Genomic DNA, 15,697 nt, shown 5'->3' on the forward strand with positions numbered 1-15,697 from the left:
ATGGATCAATTTATCTAATGAGTTTAGAGAACTGGGAAGGGGAGAAGTTTTTGGGGTTTTTTAACTGCATTTTGTAGCTTTCTTGGTTGATTTATCCAGAGGTATTTGAAATCCAGTTGTATTTTGGCAATAATCCTAAATTATCCTCATGGCACAGTGGCGCTACAATCCAATGCACACTTTCTTGGATATCAAGCACGATTGTATTTGACGGAATTTGTGTCTGAGAAAAAATAAGATAGGACTATATGTAAACTGACCTATAGCTGGTAGATTGCGAACCTTGTTTTCCAATAAGGAATAGGCTGGGAAGATAGGCAGCTCTGATTAGAGATGGAAATTATATTTTAAAATATTTGCAAAACAGTCAAAAAGCATGTTTCTTGGGTGTTGTCCATGCCCTGGATGAGAAGAATCCTGGACTGATGAGAATCTATGGTGTTTAGGTCTTAATCCATGCAACATTTACATGTTGTAGTTTTGCACAGAAAAGGAAAACATTTTCTGGGTGGAAGTATTATTTCTCTGCACAAAATGCTGTTTCCTACATTAAAATGCTGTAGTTGAGGATTTACTCTGTCCAAAATTTGCACACCGTTGTTTTGCACAAAATCATACCCTCCAACTGTTCCAATTTGGCAGCTGCTTCTTTCAAGAATGAAAAATTAAATCCCTAATACTGGCCAGAGGTATTTTGTTTCCTTACGTAAAAGGTAAGGTGGTACTTACCACTCTAATCGACATAAAAGCAAAGCAAACTGGACAGAGATTTGAAGCTTATTTGAAGGGTGGCAACTGGAAAACATCTCCATTGACACCTGAGGGCAGCAAGGGGCTGAGGAAGGCAGACTCATACACTACAGTACTTTGTTTTCCAGGAGAGAAGAAGGCATCTGAAGTCCATGAGATTCAGGATAACTGCTGCTCCCTATGCTTTCAGCATCTTCTGCCGGAGGCAGGGTGACCAGATGTTGTAACAGCAAAGGAAGACAGGGCACTGTGAAATGTAGGACATTATAAAATGTAGGATATTAAAATGATCATTTCATTTGTCCATTGAGTTGAAATTAAGGGAAAAACCCTTTCATCATTTGCATTGTGTCCTCAAGCAGCCCATTGCCTAACATGTTAGTTTTGCAAACAGGCCCTGAGCTCTGGAAGCAAGCCTTGTCTGCTGCTACTCTTAGGAAAAAGGAAAGATCCATCCTGTCCTCCTATTTGCAGTGAGGCCAGGCTGCCAAGTAGATACATTTCTTGAAGGGGGACAGCAAACACGGTGTTACTCAATGGGCTTCTTAGTCTTGCTTGAAATGGAGGACATTTTGGAATTCTTCCAGTACAGAAGCGTGAAATGTAGGACATGTCCTGGAAAATAGGACAGCTGAACCAAGGTTACCCTACATGACTGAGTCCAGATTCGAACCCAGAGTCATAGTCCAAAATTCAAACCACATCAATGGTATTTAAGATAGAGGGAGGGCTTTTTATCTGCTTCTGGTCCTCGGCAAGGTGGAGCCATCCATGCCTACCTCTTCTCCATCCAAGGCCAGGGCAGAAAATCTATAGCTGGATGAAATCTGAACAACAGTACCTGTGCCAAATACTTTTGAGTATGTGGAGGGAGAGCCACCATGGCATAGTGGTTTGAGCCTTCAGCTAGGGCTTTGGAGTCCAAGGTTCGAATCCACACTAAGCCACAGAAACCATTAAGTGACCATGGCTAAGGGGCAGCTTTCTCAGCCTCAGAGGAAGGCAGTAAAACTCCCCTCTGAAACAAATCAAGAAAACCTCCTGATATTAGGTACGCCTTATACTTACCATTATATTGGAAACCACTTGAAGGCACACAAGAACCAACATATGAGTTGGAAAATAGCCTGTGCAGAAAAACACCTTTGATAAACATGTTGTTGTTGTGTGCCTGCTGTTTCTTGTCTAGTTATTCATTGGATAGTGGCACTTTAATCACGTTTCATCTTGACGTTGTGTGAAAACCAATTGCGGGATTATCATGTTTAATCACCATTTATACTTCCCAGTTGTCCCCCATTTGATAAACTAAGTAGTTTCCAATTTATGGTGGTCCTAAGGAAAGCTATCATGAGGGTTATTTGTCTTTTGGCAAGATTTGTTCAGAGGGGATTTGCCACTGCCTTCCCTTAAGGTTGAGAGAGTGTGACTTGGCCAGTCACCCAGTGGGTTTCACGGTTTAGCCAGGAATCAAATCCTTGCATGAATTGAATTGGTTAATATTACCCCCCAAAACTTTGCTTGAACAATTTGTAATCCAACCTGGTTGAAGGCAGGATGTCCAGATGTCCTCCTTTTCCAGGACACGTCCTACACTCTTCTGTCCTGGAAGAATTCCATGAATCCCCTCCATTTTGAGCATGGTTTAGGCCGCATCTACAGTGCAGAAATAATCTGGCCTGACACTGCTTTAACCGCCATGGCTGAGTGCTATGGAATCCTGGGAACTGTTGCTTGTTGTGGCCCCTGACAGAGGAAGGTAAACGTCTCATGAAACTATCATTCCCAGAATCCCATAGCGTGGAGCCATGGCAGTTAAAAGTGGTATCAAACTGGATTATTTCTGCAGCCTTAGAAGCATGAATTTGCATGAGTGCCCTTTAGCTTTTATTTGGTCCTCCATTTTACTGCTGCCTTGTCTTCCTTGCAGTGAGAGGACCTCTGGGGTCAAGAAAGAAAGAAATCAAGATCCAAAACACATTGCAAAAATAACCCAGTTTGAGACCGCTTTAACTGCTGTGATGCTAGGGAATTATTCTGGGAAGTGTAGTGTTTGTGAGACATTGAGCCTTCTCTGCTGGAGAGAGCTCTGGTGCCATAATAAACAACAATTCCCAGGATTCCCTAGCACTGAGTCAAGGCAGTTAAACTGGTCTCAAACCGGATTATTCCTGCACTGTGTTTTGGACTAATAAACTACAATCCCCAGGATTCCCTAGCACTGAGTCAAGGCAGTTAAACTGGTCTCAAACCGGATTATTCCTGCACTGTGTTTTGGACTAATAAACTACAATCCCCAGGATTCATTGAGCCTGGGCAGTTAAAGCGGTTTCAAACCGGATTATTCCTGCTGTGTGAAAGAAACCTCCACAAACACACACACTTTGATAAAAAAAATTGCCAAAATTTATTCTTGCTGAGGGGACTGAGGTGGTTGTGAGGGAGGGAAGGAAGGAGGGAAAGAAAGAAAGAATGAGGCACGAAAAAAGAAAGAGAGAAAGCACGCTTTGTTTGTTTTTATTCGCTTTGGGAGTTGAAAAGGGGCGGCAGGTCTTGGGCCCTCCTCCTCCTCCTCCTCCTCCTTCAACTAGGGAAGAAAGACAGGGACAAGGGAGCCAGAGCCAGCATTTCTCCTTCTCCTCCTCCTCCTCCTCCTCTTTCTCCTTTGGCTCCCATTTCCTAATCTCAGGTAGCACTGCAGCAACAGGGCTGCTGCTGCTGGCGTTTTCCCGCCCAGGAGCTTAAGATGGCTGCGAGGCTGCCTCTCTTCTCTTCTTCTTCTTCCACATTGAGCCTCCTTCTTCTCCTCTTCGTGATGGTGTCCTCCTCCTCTTCTTCCCTGGAGGAGGACGAAGAAGAAGCAGCAGCAGCAGCAGCCCTGTCTCCTCGGCCGGAGTCCGCCTTGCAGAAGCCCACCGTCTTCATCGCCCTCCTGGCCAGGAACGCCGCCCGAGCCCTGCCCCACTTCCTCGGCTCCATCGAGAGGCTCCGATACCCCAAGGACAGGATCGCCGTCTGGTGGGTCCCCCCCCCCCCCTCTTCTCTACATGATACGCTTCCTTTGTAAGCCGCCTTGCTCCCAGCAGGGACCCCAAGGCGGCTTACAGAGATTGATTGAAAAAGAAATCTCAGCAAGATTGGAAACACACCCACATCCACACATATAAAGTTTGTGTGTTAGTGGTGATGGGGAGAATGGGTTATAGAGTGGCTCCATGAGGAGGGGTGGGAGAGTTAACAGGTAAGTTTATGTATTCCTTTGTATGCAGCCTTTCTTCCCAGAGGGACCCAAGGCGGCTCACAGATTAAAAAAAAAAGATTGGTAAGATTCAATACAATTAAACTCACACACACATTCGCATCCACACACAAAGTTTGTTGTAGTGGGGATGATGGGCAATAGAGTGGCTCCATGGGGAGTGGTGGTTTCCAGGTAAGGTTGTTTATTTGTTTGTTTGTATGCCGCTTTTCTCCCAATAGGGACTCAAGGTGGCTCTTGCCAGCTGACCAAGGCTTTGTTGGCTCCTCTGCTTTTTGGCTTGCAGAAAGCATGCAGTGAAGCTTTATGAGTTTGCCCTCTTCCCTCTGGAGAGAGTTTTGTCACCTATTTGTCACAGTCCTGACTTAAGTGGTTCCCAAACTTTGGTTCCTTCTCCAGGTGTTTTGGACTTTAACTCCCAGAAGCCCCAGCTATCTGTCTGGAAGCTGAAGTCCAAAATATCTGGAGGACTCCAGCCCTAACTGCAAAGGAGGACCAGGCACTGCAAAATGGGGGACCTGACTAGCAAAAAACACTCCTAGAAGTGCTGCATAGTCAGGCTCAAAATGGAGGACCTTTGGGAATTCCTGCTGGACAAAAGGTGTTGGAATGGGGGACAGGTCCTGGGAAAGGAGGACATCTGGTCACCCTGGAGGAGCAGTCGAGATGGTGATGGGGAGGATGGGTAGTAGAGTGGCACCACTGGGGATGGTTTCCAGCTAAGGTTGCCAACTGACCACAAGAATACCTGACGTCTGTGGCTCTTCTGCTTTTTGGCTTGTAGCTGAAGCTGTGTGAGTTTTCTCCCCCCAAAAGGAGAGGGTTTTATCATCTGCTTCTGTTCAGGGTGACCAGAACTGTTTGGGATACATAGTTTTCTATGACACTTTTCATTATGCATCATGTGTTTGTCAGTATTCCTACAGTGCGGTTATTTGCATAATACGATCCTGATCTTTGATATTTGTTGAGTTTTGGTTTTATTCCTTTGGGATATTTTCGTAATAAGAAAAATAACAGTATTTTTTCAGTGTTTTATGTGAAACCCTCCTGTTTGGGTATTTTAATGTATGCTTTTTAGCCCTTCTTGAAATGGACGAGCTTCTGGACTTTCTCCTGGGCAGGAGGTTGAAATGGAGGACATGTCCTGGAAAAGGAGGATATCTGACTGGACTGGTTGAGTTCCTTGAAGTTGTTTCTAACTTAAAGCAATGCTATCATGGGGTATTCTTGGCAAGATTTTGTTCTCAGGGAGTTTGCCATTGCCTTTCCCTGAGGCTGAGAGAGTGTGACTTGCCCAAAGTCACCCAGTGGATTTCATGGCCAGGCTGCAATTCAAACCCTGGTCTCCAGAGTCGCAGTCCAACCCTCAAACCAGTATGCCATGCTGGCCCTTAGAGAGGATTTTATCACCTGTTAATACCTGCATAGGGCCAGGATACCCTAAAGACAACAAAACTCCTCTGATCTTAGAAGCTAAGCAGGGTCAGCCTTTGTAAGTACAGTACTTGGATGGTAGACTGCCAGGGAATATCAGGTTCCGTAGGTTGTATTTCTGAGGAAGGAACTGGCAAAGCCTGAGTATTCCTTGCCTAAGAAAACCCTGTGAAGTTTACGGGGGTCACTAATATTTGTAATATCTGCACCTTGCACCATTTGCTCCCCGGCTCTCCATTTAAAGTTGGAAACCCAATAGGGGTCAGAGAACATTGGGTGGGAAGAGGGGAAAGATACACAAAGGGTGGGCTGTGGGTAAGAAAAGGCAGTGCCACGTTGGCCTTTTGGGATATTTGGGAGCAAACCCCATAGAACCTGGTGGGGCTTCTGAAGAAAGCGAGAGTGGGGGGGGGGGTACCATGGAGGAACAGGCATTGCCCTGGCATCTTTTTGCAGCTGACAGATGGCGGCTTCTTTCTGTGTCTCCTTTCCCCACCAACCCTGTTTTGTCAGTGGGGGGAAGCCTTGGGGAAGGTCAGGTTTAGTTTTACATCCTGGCTGCCTCCATTCAGGGATATCTTTTAGCAAAGGTATCTTGGAAGGTCGTGCAGGTGGCTTTTGTGGGAGGCAACAGGAATGAGGCATTTGGCCACTGCCACTGTTCATAGCTGCACCATTGAACCAGAGAGAACAATTTGGGGATAGGGATGAAGGCCTAAAACCCCTAAAGGCACCTTATCCTGTCTGTTTTTGGAAGTTAAGCAGGGTCAGCCCTGGTTGGCACTTGAATGGGAGACCACCAGGAAACTCCAGGTACTGATTCCTTCAGAGGAAGGAACTGGCATCAATATTGCTTGCCTAAGAAAAATGAAGTTCATGGGGTCACTATAAATCGTGAAGAAGTGTGTGCACCCCTACCCCTGATACACGCATAGGTTGAGCATTTGCTCTCTCTGGTGGCTGTATATGATTGCCTCTCCCTCCTTCATCCACTTGAAGCTTTCCCAGGTGCTCAGGGAAAGTTTTCTTGGAAGGAACTGTGAGGTAGTCTGCTATCAGGAGAAGGAGTTAAAAGCTTGCATTGTTTTATTCCACTACAGTTTCCAGAACCCCTGCTGCCATTATGGGCTCATGGAGGCTGAAGAAATGGTAGGAGTTAGAGTTCAAAAAGGGAACTTTTCTAATGTTTCTGTGCCTCTGTTTGCTGCTCCACTGTTAACCAAGAAGATGTTCTGTTGGGTTTTGTGTGGCAGGCTGTGGTTGTTGTGTGTTGTTTCCAACTTATGGTGACCCTAAGGCAGTGATGGCGAACCTATGGCACGTGTGCCAAGGCACTCAGGGACGTAGCCAGGATTTTGGGAAGGGGGGGAGTCCAGACTAAGTGCCACCATTATAATGGGGCTTGGGTGCGGCGGCGCAGCAGCACACACCATTCATTTTATCTAACGGAAGGGGGGGTCTGGACCCCAAGAACCCCCCCCCCCGGCTGCGTCCCTGGCACTCAGAGCCCTCTCTGTGGGCACATGTGCCATCATCCCAGCACAGAGTTTGTTACTAGAAAGCCAGAGGGACATGGCACTTCACAATAAATAAGTGGGTCTTGGGTTGCAGTTTGGGCACTTGGCCTCTAAAAAGTTCACCATCACTGCCCTAAAGCAACCCTATCACAAGATTTGTTCAGGGGTTTGCTGAGGCTGAATTTGAGTTGCCAGTGGGTTTTTATAGCCAAGTAAGGAGTCTCCAGTTGTAGTCCAGCACCGAAACCACTACATCACACTGGCTGTGGCAAACTATAGCAGCAGTCAGGTCTACCTCCATCTGAAGGTACAGTGGGCCCATGGTATCCACTGGGGTTTGGCTCCAGGACCCCCCCCCCCCAATTAATACCAGAATCAGTGCATGCTCAAGTTCCATTAAATACAGTGACATAGTAGAATTGTGTCCCTTATATAAAATGACAAAATAAAGGTTTGCTTTTTGGAATTTATATTCTTTGGAATATTTTCAGTCCATGCATGCCTGAATCAGTGGATATGGAGGACCCGACTGTGCTTACTTTAACCATTGCCAAAAGCCTCAGCACAGAAGGTAACTAGATAATCTAAAATGTATGTTTTTGGGAGGACAGGGCACATGTGGTAGAAGTAAAGACAGGCCCTCTGCTGACTGAAGCATTCATTGGTGGGGGCAGGAAAATAATTGTCTGAAGAATTCATTGCATAGTTTCCAGACAAAAGCTGCTGTCCTTCTTAAAAGATTTGTTGCTTAGTGCTACGTTCTGAGTTTTCTAGGTGGGGAGATATATCTATGCCTGTATGAATCCCACTCACCCCCCAGCAGTGCATGCATCAAGAGTGCTTCCAAACCTGTTCCTAACTTATGCAACTTTCTCAGCCTGACTTAGCCCACAGAATAGTTGAGGCTAAAGTAAGGAGGAGGAGAGCCATGTAGGCTGGCATGAGTTCACTGAAGGAAAGGTGAGAGATACACAAAGCAAATCAGTCCATAAAATGGAAATCAAAAACTCTTCTCTCTATTTGATGCAGCTATTCTGTCTCTTACCACTTAAAGGCTTTTAGCAGTGGTGGAGGAAAGCAAACAGATGGAAGAAATGGTAGGACAAAAAAGGAGTGTGATGAAGATATTTATTCATTTAATATCCCCCCTTTCTCCCAACATGGGAGAATTAACTTAAAATAATTAAAACAATATTTATTACAGATTTAAAAGTTTTAAGCAACCAATCTAATTAAAACATTGATTTTTAAAAATTAAAAACAAATTCAGCACATATGACACATTAAAAATAAAGCACACCCAGTGGACCTCCTCCTTCCCCAACCAATTGAAGGCTGAAGGCCTATTTAAATAGAAAGGTCTCTGCCTGCTGGCAGAAAGAGAGTGGAGAGCTGGCATCATCCAGACCCCCTATAACTGTCTGTGAATGAGGAGAGATGGTGAGGAAACCTTCCTGGCTTGCAAGAGGTGGGAGTACCAAAATATCTTGGGCCAGCTATGGGGCTCTTCCGTCTTGAAATTCAGTAGTGCTTTCCAAATACGCTTCTTTCTTTCAGAGGCCCTCTTTTATTATTTCAGTTTTGGAAAGGTTGTAGTCTGTTACACCAATTTGTGAATGGAAGTTGGGGTGGTGGAATGTAAGGAAGACCAAATGTGAGTTTCTTAAAGAATACTTTTCAAGAAGAAAAAGACAAGATGGATATCATGCTACGGTTTGAGGTGGCTTCAGTGAAAGTGTGTGGTTTATTTAAATTCACACAGCTAGTGTTGCAAATAACTGACCTTTTGTATGATCACAGGCATATTCATAAGTGGCCTCCACATGGTAAACAATTGTCTTTATTTCTTTACTAGTTCGATCAATAAGAGTAGCAAAAAGAGTGGTGATGGGTCACAATATAGTTTAGGTAATAAGCCTAGTGCTGTATGGCCATCCAGCGTATTGGGGAGCAAACCAAAGTAACTTCCAAACTGTGGCTGTATGTGAGGCTGAAGATGGTTTCAGAGTTTGGAAAGGTTACTTTTATTGGAACAGCTCCCAGGATTCCCCACTGACCATGCTGGATGGAGGGTTCTGGGAGCTGCAGATCAACAATGTTAATGTTTCCAAGCTCTGGCAAGGTTCGTATGCATTGCAGTTACAAACCCCGCAGAGTTATATCCTGTAAAATTCAGTAGCTGTGAGTGTTGCCAACAGTTTTCTGGTCTCAGTATGCTATTTGTATTTTGGCCTCTTGGTTGTACAGATTCTGGCTACGCGATATCTGCTCTGAGCCTCAAGTAAATAGGTGCTTTAGTGGCCAGATCTAAGGCCTGCAGGTGTTAAGAGAAACTCTGAGCTGGAGACAGATGTAATTAGAAGTAGAGCTCATAGAATCACAGCATCTTAGAATTGGAAGGACCCCCCCAAGGGCCACCTTGAATACCATTGTGGGAGAAAGGCGGGATATAAATCCTTGAAATAAAATAAAATCTAGCCCAACGATCTAGTCCAGTGATGGTGAACCTTTTAGAGGCCGAGTGCCCAAACTGCAACCCGAAACCCACATACTGTATTTATTGCAAAGTGGCATGTCCCTCTGGCTTTCTGGTAACAAACTCTGGCAAACTCTGTGCTGGGGTGACGGCACATGTGCCCACAGAGAGGGCTCTGAGTGCCACCTCTCGCAGGTGTACCATAGGTTCGCCATCACTGATCTAGCCCAACGTCCCTGCTGTGCATCCAACTTTGGTTTTCAGACCTCTAACAATGCAGAGCCCATCTTTTCCATCCCTAAATCTACCTCCCCCTCTCTCACTCACACAGTTCCCCTTAACACTGCCATCTTAGCTTTCTTGTTCTGCCTAGAATGACCAGACCGGAAAGAATCCCGCAGAACCCCATCCGCACCTGGGTCCTTGCAGAATATTTGGAAAGATTATATTTTGAAGAGTTATGCTCTGCCTTTTCATTGAGAGATCATCAGTAGGGTGCAAAAATACTAGCTGACACCCCACACAATACCCCAGCAACTCTTAGACTTTTGGCCTGAGTGAATTCGTGTATGTTTAGGAGTAGAATTCTTTAAATGCAGGTGTCTCCATCAGTGTGTTTTGTGCAAATCTTTAGCTCTGATAAAGAGGAGGGACATACGGAGCTGTCTTATTATACAACCCATCTTACCCAGTATTGTTTACACTGAATGGAGATATGCTTTCCCAGGCCTGTTTAATGATTGCATGGATTGAACTTACAACTTTTCCATGCAAACCATATGCACTACCATTGAACGGTGTCAGCTCTTCATTATTATTATTATTATTATTATTATTATTAAATTTTTATTGATTTAAAAGAAAAATGACATATGACAGACAGAACATAAAACATAACAGTCTTCCATGTCAATCTTGCAGAATCCCCTCCCTCCTTGCACCTCTCCCTTTATCCCACCCAATATCATATCCTTTCATATTATTTCTCTCTTATCTTAACATTCTCAACATACTTATTCCCCTTACCTCTATAACCAACCACACTAACTCACACATTAAAAAAATGACTTCCACCACCTTTGAGTTATAAGAAGATCCTTTCTCTTCTACCTTAGAGACTTCATTACTCTGTTTTTGTTATCTGGTATTTCTCTATCAGTTCTTCTTGAACCTCTAGGCAGTCTAATGAGTTTGCTGTCTTTAATTATAACAGTCCTAAATTCTGAGGCAGGATACCCCTGAACATCTGCATTTTCTCCACCTGGGAATGTTTTTTCAAAGACTGGAGGGCAGGGTGCCCAGGAACATATGCAAAGCTGTCTTTCTTCATCACATCAAAGAACACTTCCTTGTCTGTCAAGAGATTGTCAAAATTGGAGGAGGAATCCTAACTTGATTTGATCTCATATGATAAATGGGAGAACTTCAGAATTTCTCCCATCAATGTGAGCTCCTGGGCTTTTTGAAATGTTGATTGTGGTATGGTCATCATGGAGGAAATTTGTAGATTTTTTTTCACAGTGCTGTAAGATGCACAATATTGAAAAAAATACACTGACTGTTGCCTTGTAGTGTGAACTAGTCAACAGTAGCATGAGATAAGTTTTTTGTCTTTTTGATCAATCAGCCTGTCCTGTTCTGCTCTCCCTCTCTCTCCCTCCCTTCTCTCTGGGGTTGAACTGGACATGAGCTTTGGTTGCCAGATGTTCATAGTACAATTTTGTTTTGATGAAAGGACTAGATTAATGTGAGATTTCTCAGGTACCAAGATTTATTGAAGAATCGCCAAGGAGAATATACTGTACTATGAAAATGAAAGAACAGCTTTTAATGGAGGGCAATGGCTTTCAGTGGTTCACTTACAACAATTTGAAAGATTTTAAGATGGAGAAAAATTATGCTTTTGAACAAAAGCAATGAGATTTTGAACAGCAACTATGTACAAATGATGAACAGGTGATTAGTAACATGTATAAATATTTTGTTAAAAAGTGAAGGATTGCATGATAAAATGGGCTAAGAATTTTGAATATATGAATGGAGCAATGGGAAAGGATGTGTCCAAAGGGGTTGAAATTTACTTTATGTTATGGCCTTAAAGAGACTTTATAAAATGATGTACAGCTGTTACATGACACCTTAGAAATTGTCTAAGATATATCAGGGAACTTTGAATGCTGGAATTGTGAGCAATTGTGGTAGACTTGTAACAAGCTAAAAAGTACTGGGTTCAAATACATATTTTGCTGCAAAGAATTTTAAAGACCAATATACAATTAAAACCTGCAGTTTTTCTTGGGAGGCTGATGGATGATCAACTAGGAAGGAGTTACAGAACAATATTTCAGTATTGACTATGGCAGCAAGATTATTGCATGCTTAGAAATGGAAGAGTAACATTATCAACTAAAGCTGAACAGTTGTTAAAAATGAGTGAGTTTTCAGAGATGGGCAAATTGTCCGCTTTGATTAACTGTTAGCAAATTTTTAGAAAGATTGGAAACCCCTAATTGACCTTTTGAGAAATAATGAGGATGATGTGATGACTGTTGATTTTGAAAATTAGTATGAGTTAAATAATTAGATGAAATGTAAAATTTAGATGAAAGAGAATGAGTTTTGAGGTAAAAACTTTGAAATAATCCTGTTAAAATAACCTCTAAAATGCTAGGACAGGTAACTTTAAAAATTAATTAGAAAATGTGATTCCATTCACAAATAAAGAACCTTCATTCCCACAAAGGTATATAACTTATGAAAACACTGAAAAGGGAGAGGGACAACTTGTTACAGGTAACTACAAAACGTATAACTCATCACTTCCAAGCTCTGCATATGGTGACAGTCACGGAAGTAGCCTGTTGAATGGAATCCTCTCAGCATTGCCAAACTAGGCAGGTGTTTTGTCATGTTCACAACACATTCATGAATGTCACATTACCAGTGTAGGCATCCTCATCATAAGATATCATAGTAAGTCTATATACAGTACTCTTAAGGAAAATCCCTACCCCACCCCTTAATGCCTTTGCATTCTCCAGTTCTGGCCACTGGCCAAGAGGATAAAATTCTGGTCAGGCCATTAAAAGTCTGGCCAGCTGGGAACCATACAATAAAATATTAAGAACAATAAATTTCGTGGTTCTTTGGGATATCTTTCCAAGGCATATGATGTATACTCCTTTTCAGAGGTGTACCTGAATGATTGCTGGGTTATATTAATCATCAACATGGCTGTTGTCTAGTAGAAGCAGACATTAATGTAATTTCCTTTGCATGCAAAAGTAAAGTTTGCCCTGTTTGTAAGCCAGCACTTAATCTAACCAACTCATTTTACAACTCTTTACTGTTTTCTCTTTCCTCTAATTACTGTTTTGCTGAAATTAATTGCACTTATGTGTAGGAAATGGCAGAAGGCCACCAGTTCAATTGCTAGCATCTTCAGTTGGGGATGGAAACATTCTTATCTGAAATCCTGTACACCTGCAGCCAGTCAGTGTAAAGTAAATGAAACTGAGCTAAATGGATCAGTGCTCTGACTCTGTGCATAACAGCTTATAGTGTATATAAGAAGAAACTGTTGTGTAGACTTCTGAGTAGTTGTAAGTATCTTCTGAGTAGTTGTAAGTGGTGTCAAACTGGATTATTTCTGAAGTCTGAATGAAGCCTAACGATAATAATCTGTGCACAGTTGAAATTTCTGTCTTTAAAAGTACCACTGAATTCATAACCCTCCAATTCTTCACTTGTTTTCACCCTGTAATGCCCTCCTTCCAACACTGAGAGGTCTCTATAAGTAACCTATTTATCTTGCTATTTGATGGTGTTTCACACCAGAGAGACTTGTGAAGATGTATAAATGTTCAAGTAGCAAACTTTGGAAATGTAATCAAAAACAGAGAAATTTTTATCATATGCAGTGGACTTGTGCTAAGTTGAGAAAATGTCAGACTTGGATACATCTTATTATGAAAGGCATTTTAAGTTTAAATTCCAGTTAAAGCCAGAACTTTTTTTTAATTGGAATTGATGAATGAACAGATGGAGAAGAATTATGACAAAACTATGACCTTGCTGAGATGGATAAATTGATGAATTTGATTCAAGAAGGTCTGTTAATAACTTTTTTTTAAAAGAGTGGGAATTGATAATTGATTTTATAAGGAAATATTGGGAGAAAACATCAGTTTTAGGATCTGAAGAGTAGTAGAATGGAATAACATATAGAAGTGTACATTATATATGTATGCAGAAAAAGAATAATTTAATAACTATACCCATCAGCTAATAAGTTGGAAGTCATGTATTACCTCTTTTTTATATTGTTATTTGGTATAGTGCATTCATTTGTATAGTTTGTATGTGTAGTTTTCCATATGCGCTGTTTTATATTATTAAAAGTTGTATGTTAACAACAACAAAGATTCAGTTTGGATCATTCAGCAATGTGAAAAAGAGCCTGATTTGGCTTGCACCGATTTGGAAGCTGCAGTTTGATTCAGTTTGACAAATTGAAATTTTTGCACATTCTGTTAACTTAGTGGGAAATAAACAAATAGCTATAGCTGTGAGTCTGCTTCTCAAAGCTGGATGAAAATATCACAGATCCAGTAGCTCCTTAGGAGTCGCTTTAGGGATATGTTATTAATCTTTTTGTTGCATATTGATAACGAATCTTCATGAATGTAAAGATTTAGATGGAAGCCACTTCAGCGGAGCGTTGCTTCAATTTGGACATTTCATGAATCTATCCAAACCAGCACAGTTTGGTTCTAGGTTCAGGATCTGTCCAAAGCAAAGGGCACATTTGACTTTCACACTCTTGCAATCCCCCCCCCTCCAATTATCAGGACTTTAGGCATAAGCTACCAAAGTTATGATATAATTGGTTAGGAATTTGGTTTATGGAAGAATTCAGAATGGGGGGATGGTTTTCAGTTGGAACAGATTTAAACATGATCACAGGCAGCAAATAAAGCTGGTTGGTAAAATCTAAACAGAAAGAACATTTATGTGCTTAGGAGCTGTTCATTCGTTTGAGTATTCCTGCCTCAGGATGGAAAGATGCTCATTAATCTAACAAGGCTTCAGGGGATGACATTCAGGAAGAAATTTATTCTTGTTTCATATTGCACATTACCCAAATAAATGTGCATTTCCTGATTTGCTAAAAATATATGGAAAATGTTTTTCCTTCTAATTACAGTTTAAAAAGAAAAGACTGTTTGTCTTCAAAGATTCTGTGGGTCTTCCTAAAAAATTGACAAGAAGATGTGCTTTAATCATGCTGCTACAGTCTAGATCATTAATATGGGTTCTAGGGTTCAAATCTCTACTTGTTCATGGATACCCACTGGGTGGCTTTGGACAAGTCACACTCTCTCAACTGTAGGAGGGCAAAGGCCAAACCCCTCTGAACAAATCCTTCCAAAAAACACCTGTGATAGGATCACTATACGTCAGAAATGGATTGAAAGTGTACAACAACAAGAAATAGTGTGTTGGTGTGGGCAGTTTCTTTGTGCTGTTTTCCTGTACTTTGTGTTATGTGTGTGTTAATGTGAGCAGTGACGTTCTTGGGAGTGTGATCAAGAAACACACCTTCTCAGTTTCTCATTTCTAATCTATTTCCTTGTTTGTTTAGAAACGTTGTCTGCAGCAATGATTCTCAAGCTCTGCTATTCCAACAGTTTGGGAATTCTAGTGCTCAAGAATTCTGGCAACTGAAGGCCTAGACATCTAAAGGACCAATGCTTGAGAACAACTTGTCTACAGTGTATATGGCTGTTATGGAGAACTGCAGGGTTTGTTGTTGTTGTTGTATGCCTCGAAGACATTTCTGACTTACAGACTTAGAGTGACATTGAGGGGTTTTCTTGGCAAGATTTGTTCAGGGAGGGTTTGCCATTGCTTTCTTCTGAAGCTGGGACTTGCCCAAGGTTTACCCAGTGTGTTTCCATGGCCAAACAAGGATTCAAACCTTGGTCTCCTGGGATCTTACTCCAGCATTTAAACCAATATGCTGTGCTGACTTTCAGATAGCAAAGTATAAAATAAATTAACAACAGTAAGAATGTAATATCTGATAGATGTTGTTGGAGGTCTGTACCTGTTGGGGCAAACTTGGGGCTTCTCTGCATAAGGGGTAGACCAGACAAATGATCATGAAACGGAAGAACTTGGACAGTCAGAAAGAAGAGAGTCAGAAAGAGATGGATGGAATATTATCCATCGCAATTCTAGACGCAGTCCAATATT

General features: G+C 42.1%; 1 protein-coding gene across 2 annotated transcripts in view; it reads left to right on the forward strand.

Annotated features, from left to right (window-relative positions):
- Positions 1 to 3,190: 3,190 nt before the first annotated feature.
- COLGALT2 (collagen beta(1-O)galactosyltransferase 2) overlaps positions 3,191 to 15,697 on the forward strand; it is a 60,295-nt gene continuing 47,788 nt past the window's right edge. The window contains exon 1 of one of the 2 annotated variants that reach the window (XM_042465337.1): positions 3,191 to 3,768. In XM_042465337.1, coding sequence (XP_042321271.1) covers positions 3,497 to 3,768 — 272 coding nt within the window. In that variant the 5' untranslated portion in view covers positions 3,191 to 3,496. Of the gene's footprint in view, positions 3,769 to 8,348; positions 8,432 to 15,697 lie in introns of those variants that run through there. The other variant, XM_042465338.1, reaches the window with a different exon arrangement.

Source organism: Sceloporus undulatus, chromosome 4 (genome assembly GCF_019175285.1).
Source record: "Sceloporus undulatus isolate JIND9_A2432 ecotype Alabama chromosome 4, SceUnd_v1.1, whole genome shotgun sequence".
In the NCBI taxonomy this organism is placed as follows: domain Eukaryota; kingdom Metazoa; phylum Chordata; class Lepidosauria; order Squamata; family Phrynosomatidae; genus Sceloporus; species Sceloporus undulatus.